Below are 14,276 nucleotides of genomic sequence, written 5' to 3'. Positions count from 1 at the left end.
CTTTCATGCTGTCCATTTTACTTCAAATAAATGAGCATCAAAAAAATCCCAAAAAAGTTCAATATTTAATAATGCTTTGCTATCATTGCAAAATCAACATTAAACAACAGCACCGTGACCCAGATCAACCACACAGCAGCATAAAATCATACCCACTGCTTACCTGAGCTTCTGTTCCTCAAATTGTGAATCAAATTTATATCTGTGTGTTGTTCCATTAGTGATATAATCACCTTGTTTTTCTTCTTGAAGGCCACCTTATATGTTTCCAGAATATATAAATACATTTTCAACTGTATTTATCCTCCTATAAGGTAAAAAGCTGAAACTGGTAATTCGTTCACTAAACCAGGGGTTTTCAACCTTATTGGGCATGCGCCCCCCCTTCGTGTGCCAACCGCGAACTTGCGCCCACCCACCACCACCCCATACTCGAACTTGCAGCTCAAACACCCCCCGCCCCACCTTCGTCAACCATCGCACAGAAACCATTGTGAAAGCTCTTGACAACCTAAAATAACATAAGAGAGCATCTCTCTTAAAGACACACACACGTCTTATAACAGCCGTCGTTGCTTTTGTCACCGGTTTATCTTCACTGTTAGCCCTATTTTTAAGGGGGGTTTTTTTTCAGACTGAACTGGATAACATTAAAACGTTCGTGTGAGCGTGGTCAGTAAGACTAATCAAATACGTTTCCTGTGGGTGAAAAATGAATTGCTTTAGTTTTAGAAGTAAAAAAATCTCGTAATGCCACACCCCCTGGTCAGGCACTCGCGCCCCCCAGACAGCCCCGGGGGGGCCGCGCCCCACAGGTTGAAAACCCCTGCCCTAAACTGTCACTTATGCCTTTACAACCAATCAAGAGAGAGACTGAAATTCCATCCAAAATCTGAATTCGGAAGCTCTGATTGGTTTATACAGCTGTTGTTTTTCAAGGCCTGAACCACGAATTAATCTCTTTCACAAATGAACTGATTCGTGTGAGCAAAACGAATGAATCTTTACCATGGATAAGAGCACAGCTCCCTGATTCGATTCCAATGAATAATTCGTCAAGCTTGCTGGCTTGAAAATGCATTTGTGAGTTTAGACACTGATATAAGGTCGGGGCTACTGGAATTTTCGAATTCAGAGTAAATGTGTATGAAATTATTATTAGTAGTATTATTATAAATTAAATAATTAATTAATTTGTATCTGTGTCTGATCTCCACACATACAGCCTTTGTGTCTGTGATGAAAGAGGCAGTGTAGACGTTTGCTCGGCTGAAGATGGAAGATGCCATTGCAAACCTAACGTTGAAGGACACTCCTGTGACAGGTGAGTATTAACACACACACACACACACACACACACACACACACACACTGGGTTCACACAGAGCATAGCATGACTCTGTGTCGATCCCACCACTGGTGGAGGATAAGAAGCGGCTCACTGCATATACATATGTATAGTACAATGGAATTCTTTCTTCGCATGTCCCTGCCAGTTTGGAAGCTGGGGTCAGAGCGCAGGGTCAGCCATTGTACGGCTCCCCTGGAGCAGACAGCGTTAAGAGCCTTGCTCAAGGACCCAGCAGTGGCACTTTGACAAAGCTAGGATTCGAACTTTCAGCCTTTTGATTGATAGCCCAAAGCTCTATCCACTAGGCTACCACTGTCTTCTTTGTGAGGTCAGGTGCTGATTTTGGATGTTGTGAAAGGCCTGCCTCTTAATTAACGCCCTAGTTCATCCCAGGATTGTTCAGGGGGGTTGTGGTCAAGGCTTTGTGCAGGGCACTGATGTCTTTGTCCAAACTGTTGACACTGAGAGGGAGGGATATCATTTATTTAGCATACTTGCCTCTGTCCCAAATTTTCGAGTGTATTGCAGGCGTCAAATTCTAAATTTGTAAATTAGATGAATTATATTTTTATTACCTTTATTATTATTATTATTATTTGTCATGAATCTAGCCTTTTTGTGCTCCATGAGCTCATGTCTCAAGTGTATGCACCACGCCCCTGTCTCCAGGACCACATGGCTGTGGTGGTTTTGTTTGTAGTTGCAAGTTAACGCCCCTTCATTATGATTGGACAATAGAATTGGACAGAAAAGGGTCTTGTCCAGACTGTTGGCACTAACTGGGAGGGAAGTCCTTTTTTTAGTATAATTGATTTCATACACCTGGCATCAATGGGTGTGGCTGAAACACATAAACTCTGTAATTCCAAGGGGTGTCCACATAGTTTTAGCCATATCGTGGTAGTAATAGGGTGGCACGGTGGCTCACAGCAAGAAGGTCCTGGGTTCGAGCCCCAGGCGGGCCGGTCCGGGTCCTTTCTATGCGGTTTGCATGTTCTCCCCAAGTCTTCGTGGGTTTTCTCCCACAGTTCAAAAACATGCAGTCGGGTTCATTTGAGACACTGAATTGCCCCATAGGTGAATGGATGTGTGTGTGTCTGCCCTGCGATGGACTGGCGCCCCGTCCATGGTTTTACTGTGTGCCTTGCGCCCATTGAAAAGCTGGGATAGGCCCCCCCACCCCCGTGACCCTGATTGGATAAGCGGTTAAGAAAGTGAGTGAGTAGTAGTAGTAAGTGTCATGCAGACTAATGTGTGCGACCGAATGCATTAAAATGTGTGTGTGTGTGTGTGTGTGTGTGCAGGTGCAAGCCTGGATCCTTCAACCTCCAGCGGGACAATTCAGACGGCTGTCAGACGTGCTTCTGCTTTGGCCACTCCCTTGCCTGTTCATCTTCCAGTCAGCATGTCACCTTCAACATCACCTCAGACTTCCTAGATGGTAACCATCCAATCAAAATCTGCTTTACTGTAAACATTACCATACCATTACCATGCTAGAACACCACTGCCAAGTGCTTGAGCTCACAGGTCGTACCATGGTCGGGCATCCTAATGGGTCTGTCCGAAAACCCAGTGAGCTGCCTACTGCCTACCTAGGCGGCTGTCTAAGTAGAGAGGATTCTAATAAGTCATCAATCATAAGGCAGATCATTTAGACGCACTACTTGGACAGTAATTACACAACCACAGTTTTGCATACTAAGCTAACACAGTTAGCCTCAGGCCATTCAAACCAACGGGCTGAGGCACCACAACTCGCTAGCATGCCAGCTAACATCTCCCTTTGTGAACAGAAAACTGTTCAATTGTCTCTGACACACCCAAATTAGCAAAAAAAATGACACTTTATACAAATTAAAAATCATTCGTCCACCATATTTGTCATTTTTTTTGGTGAGAAAAGTTGTGCCGCACTGAATGCTGGGATTGCCTTCACCGCTAAGGAAGCATCGGATGCTCCCTCAGTAGGCAGCATTTTAACTAAGCACTGTATCTAAGAATTCAGCCTTCTTCTTGGGAGCGTGTAGGATGATGTAGAATGTGTCTATGTAGTGAGCGCACTAGGTTTTCCAACAGAACCTGTGTCTGAGGGAGGGAAGGTTGAAGGTAGGGCTGAGCGATTTTGCAACAAAAAAAAAATCTCGATTATTTAAAAATTATAACCGATTCTCGATTACGATTTCGATTTTTTTTTGTGTTCTTGTATAATGCAATTGAAATAAGACTCAAATTTCTTTTTTTTGCATTGTAATTTAAAAGACTGCAGAAGTGCAAAAATAGTAACAGCACCACCGATAATTATCCTTTCAAGGAACTCATAACAATAACTGTATAACAATAATTAATAATAATTAAAAGAAAATAGAAATCTGAATTATCTATATCCTTTATAAGAATAGCTCACAAACAACTCACTTTAAATAATGTGCAGCATAACCTCCTTACATTAGGAAAAGAACTACAAAAAGTCCTTTACAGGTTTCTTAAAAGGAACACGAGCCTGTTTACTGTTTCCACCACTGAGTGAGTCTGTATCAGTATCTACACTGGGGGGGCATCAAGTAATCACTCAACTCAGCTTTGATTTTGTCCTCTTGTGACTGGGGGGGGTGGATGGAGGGGTCAAGTTCTGCTTCCAACAATATGGACTATAATTCCCATGCTCCTACGGACTGTCACGTGACTATCCCATGTCCCCGGTCAGCCAATCCTGATCGCGCTCATCGGCTCCGGAGTTTTGATTCAGTTCGGCTGTGTTTGATTCAGTGAATCTTAATTAAACTCTTCTGTTTGTGTCTCGTTTTGCCGATGGTGTTTGCGCTCATTACTGAATCTAACCGTTACCGTGTATAATCCTTGTTGTCTTCCGTTTACTGTTTTAGTTTATCCCCTGGTTTTGTACACTGATTTTGCCCTTTTGATATTAAACTTTACTTGATTTATATTCCGCGAGCATCTAATCAGTTTCTGCCTCGTGACATGTTGGTATTTTAATTAAAAGATAAAGTATGTAAACAATCGCGATTGTCACATTTCTAACATTGTGTGAAAACGTTCATGCGAATTAACCAAATTAATCGTGAAAATCGCCCAGCCCTAGTTGAAGGGTGTTTTTGTCCTATGTGATCTTAGGACTGGTCTGAGTGCTGGCACAAGTGAGGGGAGGATCACACAAAGCGTTGCATGACTTCGGATTGTTTCAGAACCCAGCACTGGTAGGGGATAAGAAGCGGCTCACGGCTGTGCGCGTGTCAGAGCGTGACAGTGTGTGGCTGTTCTTGGCTTGAATGGGTGTAAGTGGTAGTGGAAGTACAATAAGGAGTGGGAAAGGCTAGATTGAGTAAAAAAAGCAACATTATGTCTTACTGTCTGGTGGAAGAATGCTAAGAGAGTAGCGCGGTCTTCCATACCTGTCGAGGCTCTCTTTATGAATCTACTTCTGGCCGTTGTAAGGATTCAATAGCTTTGCAATACTCACTATGACATGATAAATAAACAGGGCCATCATGTCACGTCACTTTGTGATGGTTGTACAGTTTGGTCACCTTTTTCCAGTGCCCTGTGTCTTGTGTCACCTCTAGCACACTAGCCCCTAAGAATGTAATCCATGTCATAATGTTGTCAATTATGGCTGCAACTAACGATTATTTTAGTAGTCGACTAATCTGACGATTATTTTTTCGATTAGTCGACTAGTCAACGATTATTTATGACATGCCCTCCATCTCTGCTTTAACATAACAAAACCCTGTTATGTTATTTAAGTTCCAATATCAAATTAAAATAATGACCCATGAAAAATGAATATGAAACTTAAGCTTGATAGTTTAATCAAATATATTTGAAACATTAATACACAATCACAATAAAAAAAATTCTATTAAATAAGAAAGCTTTGGACAGCATTAGAAACTGTTATGTTTCAGAAGTTATCACTCTGGAAGTCAAAAACATTTATAACATGTCATTAAGAAACATGTGAATGCTGTCTGTGTTCTCTTCTCATCCACACTCCATTGCTTAGTGCTATTAATAGAAAGAGCAAAAGAGAAAGCTCTATTAATTATAACAGACTGAAGACTATGTATCATAGTTTATTACAAATAGTGTACTGGCTAGGCCAACTAAACCATAACAGGTTAAATATCTTAACTGAATTATCTGCTGAGCTAACTAGCTATCATTAAGTGGAGGAGGCTTATTATTTAGAATGAATGCTCTCATTAACGTGAGCAAAAATATGGAAGACGAGACAGGGTAACGTTAGGCTATAATGTTAAGTTATATAACGTTACTCATATAAATTACTGGTTAACTATTGCACTTAATGCGTTAGGTAGCTAACAAACCTGAAAAATAGTGAACTCTAGTTCTAGTTAAAATATTAACAAGTACTCTAGCATTAACAAACATTAACTATGTTGGTTAAAGCACAAAGCGGTGTAAAAACGTACCTGTCCAAAATAACGCTGGTCATCACGGCTGCAGGGTGCTCGCGTTTCACCGTAGTGTTGGCGTGAACCACGACTCTGCTCTGTAGTGTCTGCGTCCAGCTCGTTTCTTTGGGTTATTTTGGCTGAAATGCTCCTGAAATACTTTAGAAAGTTTCGGTCTCTCTATCTTTGCCTCTGTGTCTTCGTACACTCCCCGCTGCGCCATGGAAGCGATGCTGCGCCCCCTGCAGTTCCTTTAGTGCGTTGCAACAAGAACGACGCATCGACAATGAAATTCCACGTCGACAAATTTTTATAGCCGACGTTATCGATTATGTCGACTAATCGTTGCAGCCCTAATTGTCAATACTGTTTATTCTTAGTCTTCCAAGTCCTTCCACAAGTCCTGTTATAACACGACAGCCTTTATCATCAGCTGTCTCATCACATGAATCCTGTCATAACAAATAACAGCCTTCACTCTTGGCCGCCTCATCACATGATCAGTTACATAATCAAATTCAATCTCGATGATCAAAAACTTAACCCTAACTTGCCTAATTATTAAGTTGATGGGTTTTAGTCACACATATTGTTAACAAGTGTACATCGATCAGCCATAACATTAAACCACCTCCTTGTTTCTACACTCACTGTTCATTTTATCAGCTCCACTTACCATATAGAAGCACTTTGTAGTTCTACAATTACTGACTGTAGTCTATCTGTTTCTCTGCATACTTTTTTACCTGCTTTTACTGGTGGATCATTCTCAGCACTGCTGCGACACTGACTTAAGGTCTAGAAGGTGACCAACTCAAACAGCAGCAATAGATGAGCGATCGTCTCTGACTTTGCATCTACAGGGTGGACCAACTAGGTAGGAGTGTCTAATAGAGTGGACAGCGAGTGGACACGGTATTTAAAAACTCCAGCAGCACTGCTGTGTCTGATCTACTCATACCAGCACAACACACACTAACACACCACCACCATGTCAGTGTCACTGCAGTGCTGAGAATGATCCACCACCTAAATAATACCTGCTCTGTGGTGGTCCTGTGGGGGTCCTGACCATTGAAGAACAGCATGGAAGGGGGCTAACAAAGCATGCAGAGAAACAGATGGACTACAGTAAGTAATTGTAGAACTACAAAGTGCTCCTATATGGTAAGTGGAGCTGATAAAATGGACAGTGAGTGTAGAAACAAGGAGGTGATTTTAATGTTATGGCTGATCAATGTATGTTAATATGGTAACAGGACTGTGAGGAGTGAAAACCTGGAGACATGAGTAAAACATGTATTTTAATCACGTTATTATAAATCTTTTATGGAAAAGATGGGATATGGAGTCAAGTCAAGTCAACTTTATTTATATAGCGCTTTTTACAATAGACATTGTCTCAAAGCAACTTTACAAAATCCAGGACCAACAGATACAAAAACCCTTGTTGAGCAAGCCGAGGGCCCATCCTTCTTGGGTGGCCTGGATGATACTTTAAATAAGTAGGATGTCACCAAGCAATGCAAGGAACAAAGGATTTTACTTATGATATCTATTTATTATTTACTTATTATATTTCATTGTAAAGTGTTATACATATAATGTCCTGGGGATGGAAATGGCCCTTATAGCATGATTGGCACATGGAGAGTGAAAAGTCTACTTTAGAATTGTTACATCATGATATGAATTATAATACTGTAAACATTGTTTTCTGTTTCAAGTAAACAGTCACACTGAAAAAATATGTAAAGGATTTGTAAATAATGTTCGTGTGTATGTGTTTGTGGTTCCAAAGACACCGATGGCTGGCTGGGTGAATTCTCTGGGCGTCAAGAAGCTCCTTTGATATGGAAAGAAGGAGAAGTCTACCTGCTTCCCTACAATGATGAAGATGCTGGATTTTACAAAGCGCCAGGTAGAAAATACAAATCAGTATATTTTAAAATGCAGCTAGTTCTGTATCTAAAGCAGAGATGGGCACACAGCCACTTCAGACCCGACTCGGACTTGTTTCAAATGACTCGGACTCGACTCATTACTCGCAAAACAATGACTCGTAAACAACAAGAGTCCCTAGCTTCAGCATGTGTTAACACACACACACACACACACACACATATGTACAGTGTATCACAAAAGTGAGTACACCCCTCACATTTCTGCAAATACTTTATTATATCTTTTCATGGGACAACACTATAGAAATAAAACTTGGATATAACTTGTATAGCAGTGTAGGTTTACTGTCTTCTAAAAATAACTCAACACACAGCCATTAGTGTCTAAATAGCTGGCAACATAAGTGAGTACACCCCACAGTGAACATGTCCAAATTGTGCCCAAAGTGTCAATATTTTGTGTGACCACCATTATTATCCAGCACTGCCTTAACCCTCCTGGGCATGGAATTCACCAGAGCTGCACAGGTTGCTACTGGAATCCTCTTCCACTCCTCCATGATGACATCACGGAGTTGGTGGATGTTAGACACCTTGAACTCCTCCACCTTCCACTTGAGGATGCGCCACAGGTGCTCAATTGGGTTTAGTCCATCACCTTTACCTTCAGCTTCCTCAGCAAGGCAGTTGTCATCTTGGAGGTTGTGTTTGGGGTCGTTATCCTGTTGGAAAACTGCCATGAGGCCCAGTTTTCGAAGGGAGGGGATCATGCTCTGTTTCAGAATGTCACAGTACATGTTGGAATTCATGTTTCCCTCAATGAACTGCAGCTCCCCAGTGCCAGCAACACTCATGCAGCCCAAGACCATGATGCTACCACCACCATGCTTGACTTTAGGCAAGATACAGTTGTCTTGGTACTTCTCACCAGGGCGCCGCCACACATGCTGGACACCATCTCAGCCAAACAAGTTTATCTTAGTCTCGTCAGACCACAGGGCATTCCAGTAATCCATGTTCTTGGACTGCTTGTCTTCAGCAAACTGTTTGCTGGCTTTTTTTGTGCGTCAGCTTCCTTCTGGGATGACGACCATGCAGACCGAGTTGATGCAGTGTGCGGCGTATGGTCTGAGCACTGACAGGCTGACCTCCCACGTCTTTAACCTCTGCAGCAATGCTGGCAGCACTCATGTGTCTATTTTTTAAAGCCAACCTCTGGATATGACGCCGAACACGTGGACTCAACTTCTTTGGTCGACCCTGGCGAAGCCTGTTCCGAGTGGAACCTGTCCTGGAAAACCGCTGTATGACCTTGGCCACCATGCTGTAGCTCAGTTTCAGGGTGTTAGCAATCTTCTTATAGCCCAGGCCATCTTTGTGGAAAGCAACAATTCTATTTCTCACATCCTCAGAGAGTTCTTTGCCATGAGGTGCCATGTTGAATATCCAGTGGCCAGTATGAGAGAATTGTACCCAAAACACAAAATTTAACAGCCCTGCTCCCCATTTACACCTGGGACCTTGACACATGACACCAGGGAGGGACAACGACACATTTGGGCACAATTTGGACATGTTCACTGTGGGGTGTACTCACTTATGTTGCCAGCTATTTAGACATTAATGGCTGTGTGTTGAGTTATTTTCAGAAGACAGTAAATCTACACTGCTATACAAGCTGTACACTGACTACTCTAAGTTATATCCAAGTTTCATGTCTATAGTGTTGTCCCATGAAAAGATATAATGAAATATTTGCAGAAATGTGAGGGGTGTACTCACTTTTGTGATACACTGTATATATACAGTGGGGCCAAAAAGTATTTAGTCAGCCACTGATTGTGCAAGTTATCCTACTTAGAGAGATGAGAGAGGTCTGTAATTTTCATCATAGGTACACTTCAACTATGAGAGACAAAATGAGAAAAAAAAATCCAGGAAATCACATTGTAGGATTTTTAAAGCATTTATTTGTAAATTATGGTGGAAAATAAGTATTTGGTCAATAACAAAAGTTCAACTCAATACTTTGTAACATAACCTTTGTTGGCAATGACAGAGGTCAAACGTTTCCTGTAAGTCTTCACCAGGTTTGCACACACTGTAGCTGGTATTTTGGCCCATTCCTCCATGCAGATCTCCTCTAGAGCAGTGATGTTTTGGGGCTGTCGCTGGGCAACACGGACTTTCAACTCCCTCCACAAATTTTCTATGGGGTTGAGGTCTGGAGACTGGCTTGGCCACTCCAGGACCTTGAAATGCTTTTTACGGAGCCACTCCTTCGTTGCCCGAGCGGTGTGTTTGGGATCATTGTCATGCTGGAAGACCCAGCCACGTTCCATCTTCAATGCTCTCACTGATGGAAGGAGGTTTTGGCTTAAAATCTCACGAAACATGGCCCCGTTCATTCTTCCCTTAACACGGATCAGTCGTCCTGTCCCCTTTGCAGGAAAACAGCCCCAAAGCATGATGTTTCCACCCCCATGCTTCACAGTAGGTATGGTGTTCTTGGGATGCAACTCAGCATTCTTCTTCCTCCAAACACGACGAGTTGAGTTTTTACCAAAAAGTTCCATTTTGGTTTCATCTGACCACATGATATTCTCCCAATCCTCTTCTGGATCATCCATATGCTCTCTGGCAAACTTCAGACGGGCCTGGACATGTACTGGCTTAAGCAGGGGGACACGCCTGGCACTGCAGGATTTGAGTCCCTCTCGGCGTAGTGTGTTACTGATGGTAGCCTTTGTTACTTTGGTCCCAGCTCTCTGCAGGTCATTCATCAGGTCCCTCCGTGTAGTTCTGGGATTTTTGCTCACCGTTCTCATGATCATTTTGACGCCACGGGATGAGATCTTGCATGGGGCCCCAGATCGAGGGAGATTATCAATGGTCTTGTATGTCTTCCATGTTCTTACAATTGCTCCCACAGTTTATTTATTCACACCAACCTGCTTTCCTATTTTAGATTTACTCTTCCCAGCCTGGTGCAGGTCTACAATTTTCTTCCTGGTGTCCTTCGACAACTCTTTGGTCTTGGCCATGGTTGAGTTTGGAGTCTGACTGTTTGAGGCTGTGGACAGGTGTCTTTTATACAGATAACGAGGTCAAACAGGTGCCATTAATACAGGTAACGAGTGGAGGACAGAAGAGCTTCTTAAAGAAGAAGTTACAGGTCTGTGAGAGCCAGAAATCTTGCTTGTTTGTGGGTGACCAAATACTTATTTTCCACCATAATTTACAAATAAATTCTTTAAAAATCCTACATTGTGATTTTCTTGGATTTTTGAAGTGTACCTATGATGAAAATTACAGACCTCTCTCATCTTTCTAAGTAGGATAACTTGCACAAATACTTTTTGGCCCCACTGTATATACAGGGGTTGGACAAAATAACTGAAACACCTGTCATTTTAGTGTGGGAGGTTTCATGGCTAAATTGGACCAGTCTGGTGGCCAATCTTCATTAATTGCACATTGCACCAGTAAGAGCAGAGTGTGAAGGTTCAATTAGCAGGGTAAGAGCACAGTTTTGCTCAAAATATTGCAATGCACACAACATTATGGATGACATGCCAGAGTTCAAAAGAGGACAAATTGTTGGTGCACGTCTTGCTGGCGCATCTGTGACCAAGACAGCAAGTCTTTGTGATGTATCAAGAGCCACGGTATCCAGGGTAATGTCAGCATACCACCAAGAAGGAAAAACCACATCCAACAGGATTAACTGTGGACGCAAGAGGAAGCTGTCTGAAAGGGATGTTCGGGTGCTAACCCGGATTGTATCCAAAAAAACATAAAACCACGGCTGCCCAAATCACGGCAGAATTAAATGTGCACCTCAACTCTCCTGTTTCCACCAGAACTGTCCATCGGGAGCTCCACAGGGTCGATATACACGGCCGGGCTGCTATAGCCAAACCTTTGGTCACTCGTGCCAATGCCAAACGTCGGTTTCAATGGTGCAAGGAGCGCAAATCTTGGGCTGTGGACAATGTGAAACATGTATTGTTCTCTGATGAGTCCACCTTTACTGTTTTCCCCACATCCGGGAGAGTTACGGTGTGGAGAAGCCCCAAAGAATCGTACCACCCAGACTGTTGCATGCCCAGAGTGAAGCATGGGGGTGGATCAGTGATGGTTTGGGCTGCCATATCATGGCATTCCCTTGGCCCAATACTTGTGCTAGATGGGCGCGTCACTGCCAAGGACTACCGAACCATTCTGGAGGACCATGTGCATCCAATGGCGGTGCCGTGTATCAGGATGACAATGCACCAATACACACAGCAAGACTGGTGAAAGATTGGTTTGATGAACATGAAAGTGAAGTTGAACATCTCCCATGGCCTGCACAGTCACCAGATCTAAATATTATTGAGCCACTTTGGGGTGTTTTGGAGAAGCGAGTCAGGAAACACTTTCCTCCACCAGCATCACGTAGTGACCTGGCCACTATCCTGCAAGAAGAATGGCTTAAAATCCCTCTGACCACTGTGCAGGACTTGTATATGTCATTTCCAAGACGAATTGACGCTGTATTGGCCGCAAAAGGAGGCCCTACACCATACTAATAAATTATTGTGGTCTAAAACCAGGTGTTTCAGTTATTTTGTCCAACCCCTGTATATACCTGTATATATATACACAATGGGTAAATGTTCCAGCCAGCTTCCGGTGTAGTAATGAAGTGTCGCTCCCTACTCCCTACACAGTTTGAAGTTCACTTCATTTGAACATTTTTGTTACCTTTTGGTTGGAATCTCACTTATAATGGTGGAATACTCTACGTAGTGCACTTCACAGGAACAGCTGGGGTGAATGGAACGCTCCTACAGAATTGGCGCTAATGGTTGAAAGAGCCGCTATCTGAACAAATCAGACCTGATTTGAATTTTTTGTGATTTAAGAAATGCTGTTATTTGCATTCATTCAGTTTGCGTCACACAGATGATTGTCAATGAAACGCTTGATTGGCTTTCTAACGAGTTCGTGTTTTACTTCACAACCTGGAAAAGTTTGGAGGTTTTTAATTATAAGCACATTTACAAAATAACGGATTATATTCCTAATGGGACACATGCTTATGAATTTAATAACATCTGGAAGAACATAAGCTCAGGTAAGCAGTGGTTTATTCGAACGTACATATTATTTGTTTATTTCTACGCTACATTTCCAGTATATGTTTTGTGTATATTATATTGACTCGTGACTTGACTCGGACTCTAGTCTAAAGTTTCGTGATTTGACTCGAACACATATTTTGTGACTTGTAAAAATCTCAGATCTAAAGTACAGGTAAAATCATGTGAATGTGTTCTTGAAAACCTAGACCAGGGGTGTCAAACTCATTTTTACCAAGGTCCTCATCTGGATTATGGTGGCCCTCAAAGGCCCGTTTGTAACGTATCCTGCTGTGATTGCAGTCTGCCTTTTATGTCTTGGACAATTCGTTTTTTTTCTTGAAGGCTAATTTATACTCTACGTATATTTATAATGAATATCTACATTTATATTGTACTTGAAAAACCGCCTCAGTTAAACGCTGATGTAGAAACACTGCCATCTAGTGGCGGGATGCGGTCACTTTGCGGGTCACAAAATCGGCATGCATTGTGGAGATGCAGTTTATGTACGATTTTACTGTGTATTTTAAGACAGTCATACGTCTTTTAAGCTCTCGTGGGCCACATAAAATGACACGGCGGGCCGGATTTGGGGTGATCGAAATGCACCCATTAAGTGGATTCACGAAGTCTTTGTGTTGTGGATTTGAATGGATATATCTTACATTTTTACTCATTAGTCTACACTTAATTATCCATAATGACAAAGTGGAAAAAAGATTAATTAAAAATCAAAAACTAAAATCTCTTCTTCACAAAAGTATACGGACCCTTTGCTGTAGCATTGATGTGTCCAGAACTCAACACGAGTCCATCTGATGCAGTTCAAATTGATTGGAAATAGTCTGGAAAGGCATACCAACCCACAACCTTCATCCCATTGACAGGACACAAAACAAGTACTGAAGTCCAAGGTACAGTCTATAGATCTGTGTAATCGATTTGTTACAAAGCATAGATTGGGACAAGGGTATAAAACAATATCTAAGGTTTAAATGTCCCCAGGACCACAGTAGCATCAGTCATTTTGAAATGTATTCAGCTTTGGACAACCTTGAACCTTTCTAGATTTGGCAGTCCAGCCATATTGGGTATATTGGACAAGAAGGGCCTTGGTCAGGGAGTGTAGAAAGAATCCAACAGTCACTTTAATAGAGCTCCAAAAGTCCTGTGCACGGATGAGAGAACCTTTCGGATTGAGAGCCATCTCTGTAGCACTCCATAAATCAGGTCTTTATGGCAGAGTGACAGGACGATGATGGCATGTAAAGGATTCTCTAGTCTGATGAGATGAAAATTGAACTCATTTGGCAGGGCAGCAAGCATGTCTGGTGGAAAACAGATCACCTGGCTGGCACCGTGCTGTGGGGGTGCCTTTTAGCGGCAGAGACAGGGAGACTGATATGAATTTAATGAAAGATGAATGCAGCCAAATACAGGAACATCCTAGGAA

At 42.3% G+C, this 14,276-nt stretch overlaps 1 protein-coding gene across 1 annotated transcript in view; it reads left to right on the top strand.

Annotated features, from left to right (window-relative positions):
- lamc3 (laminin, gamma 3) overlaps positions 1-14,276 on the top strand; it is a 226,051-nt gene that overhangs the window by 87,711 nt on the left and 124,064 nt on the right. Inside the window, exons 7-9 of the mRNA XM_062989196.1 lie at positions 1,226-1,324; positions 2,656-2,792; positions 7,592-7,711. Coding sequence (XP_062845266.1) covers positions 1,226-1,324; positions 2,656-2,792; positions 7,592-7,711 — 356 coding nt within the window. The remainder of the gene's footprint in view (positions 1-1,225; positions 1,325-2,655; positions 2,793-7,591; positions 7,712-14,276) is intronic.

Source organism: Trichomycterus rosablanca, chromosome 26 (assembly GCF_030014385.1).
Source record: "Trichomycterus rosablanca isolate fTriRos1 chromosome 26, fTriRos1.hap1, whole genome shotgun sequence".
In the NCBI taxonomy this organism is placed as follows: domain Eukaryota; kingdom Metazoa; phylum Chordata; class Actinopteri; order Siluriformes; family Trichomycteridae; genus Trichomycterus; species Trichomycterus rosablanca.
The sequence above is the reverse complement of the archived record's forward strand: the minus strand, read 5'-3'. Positions and strand labels throughout refer to the sequence as shown.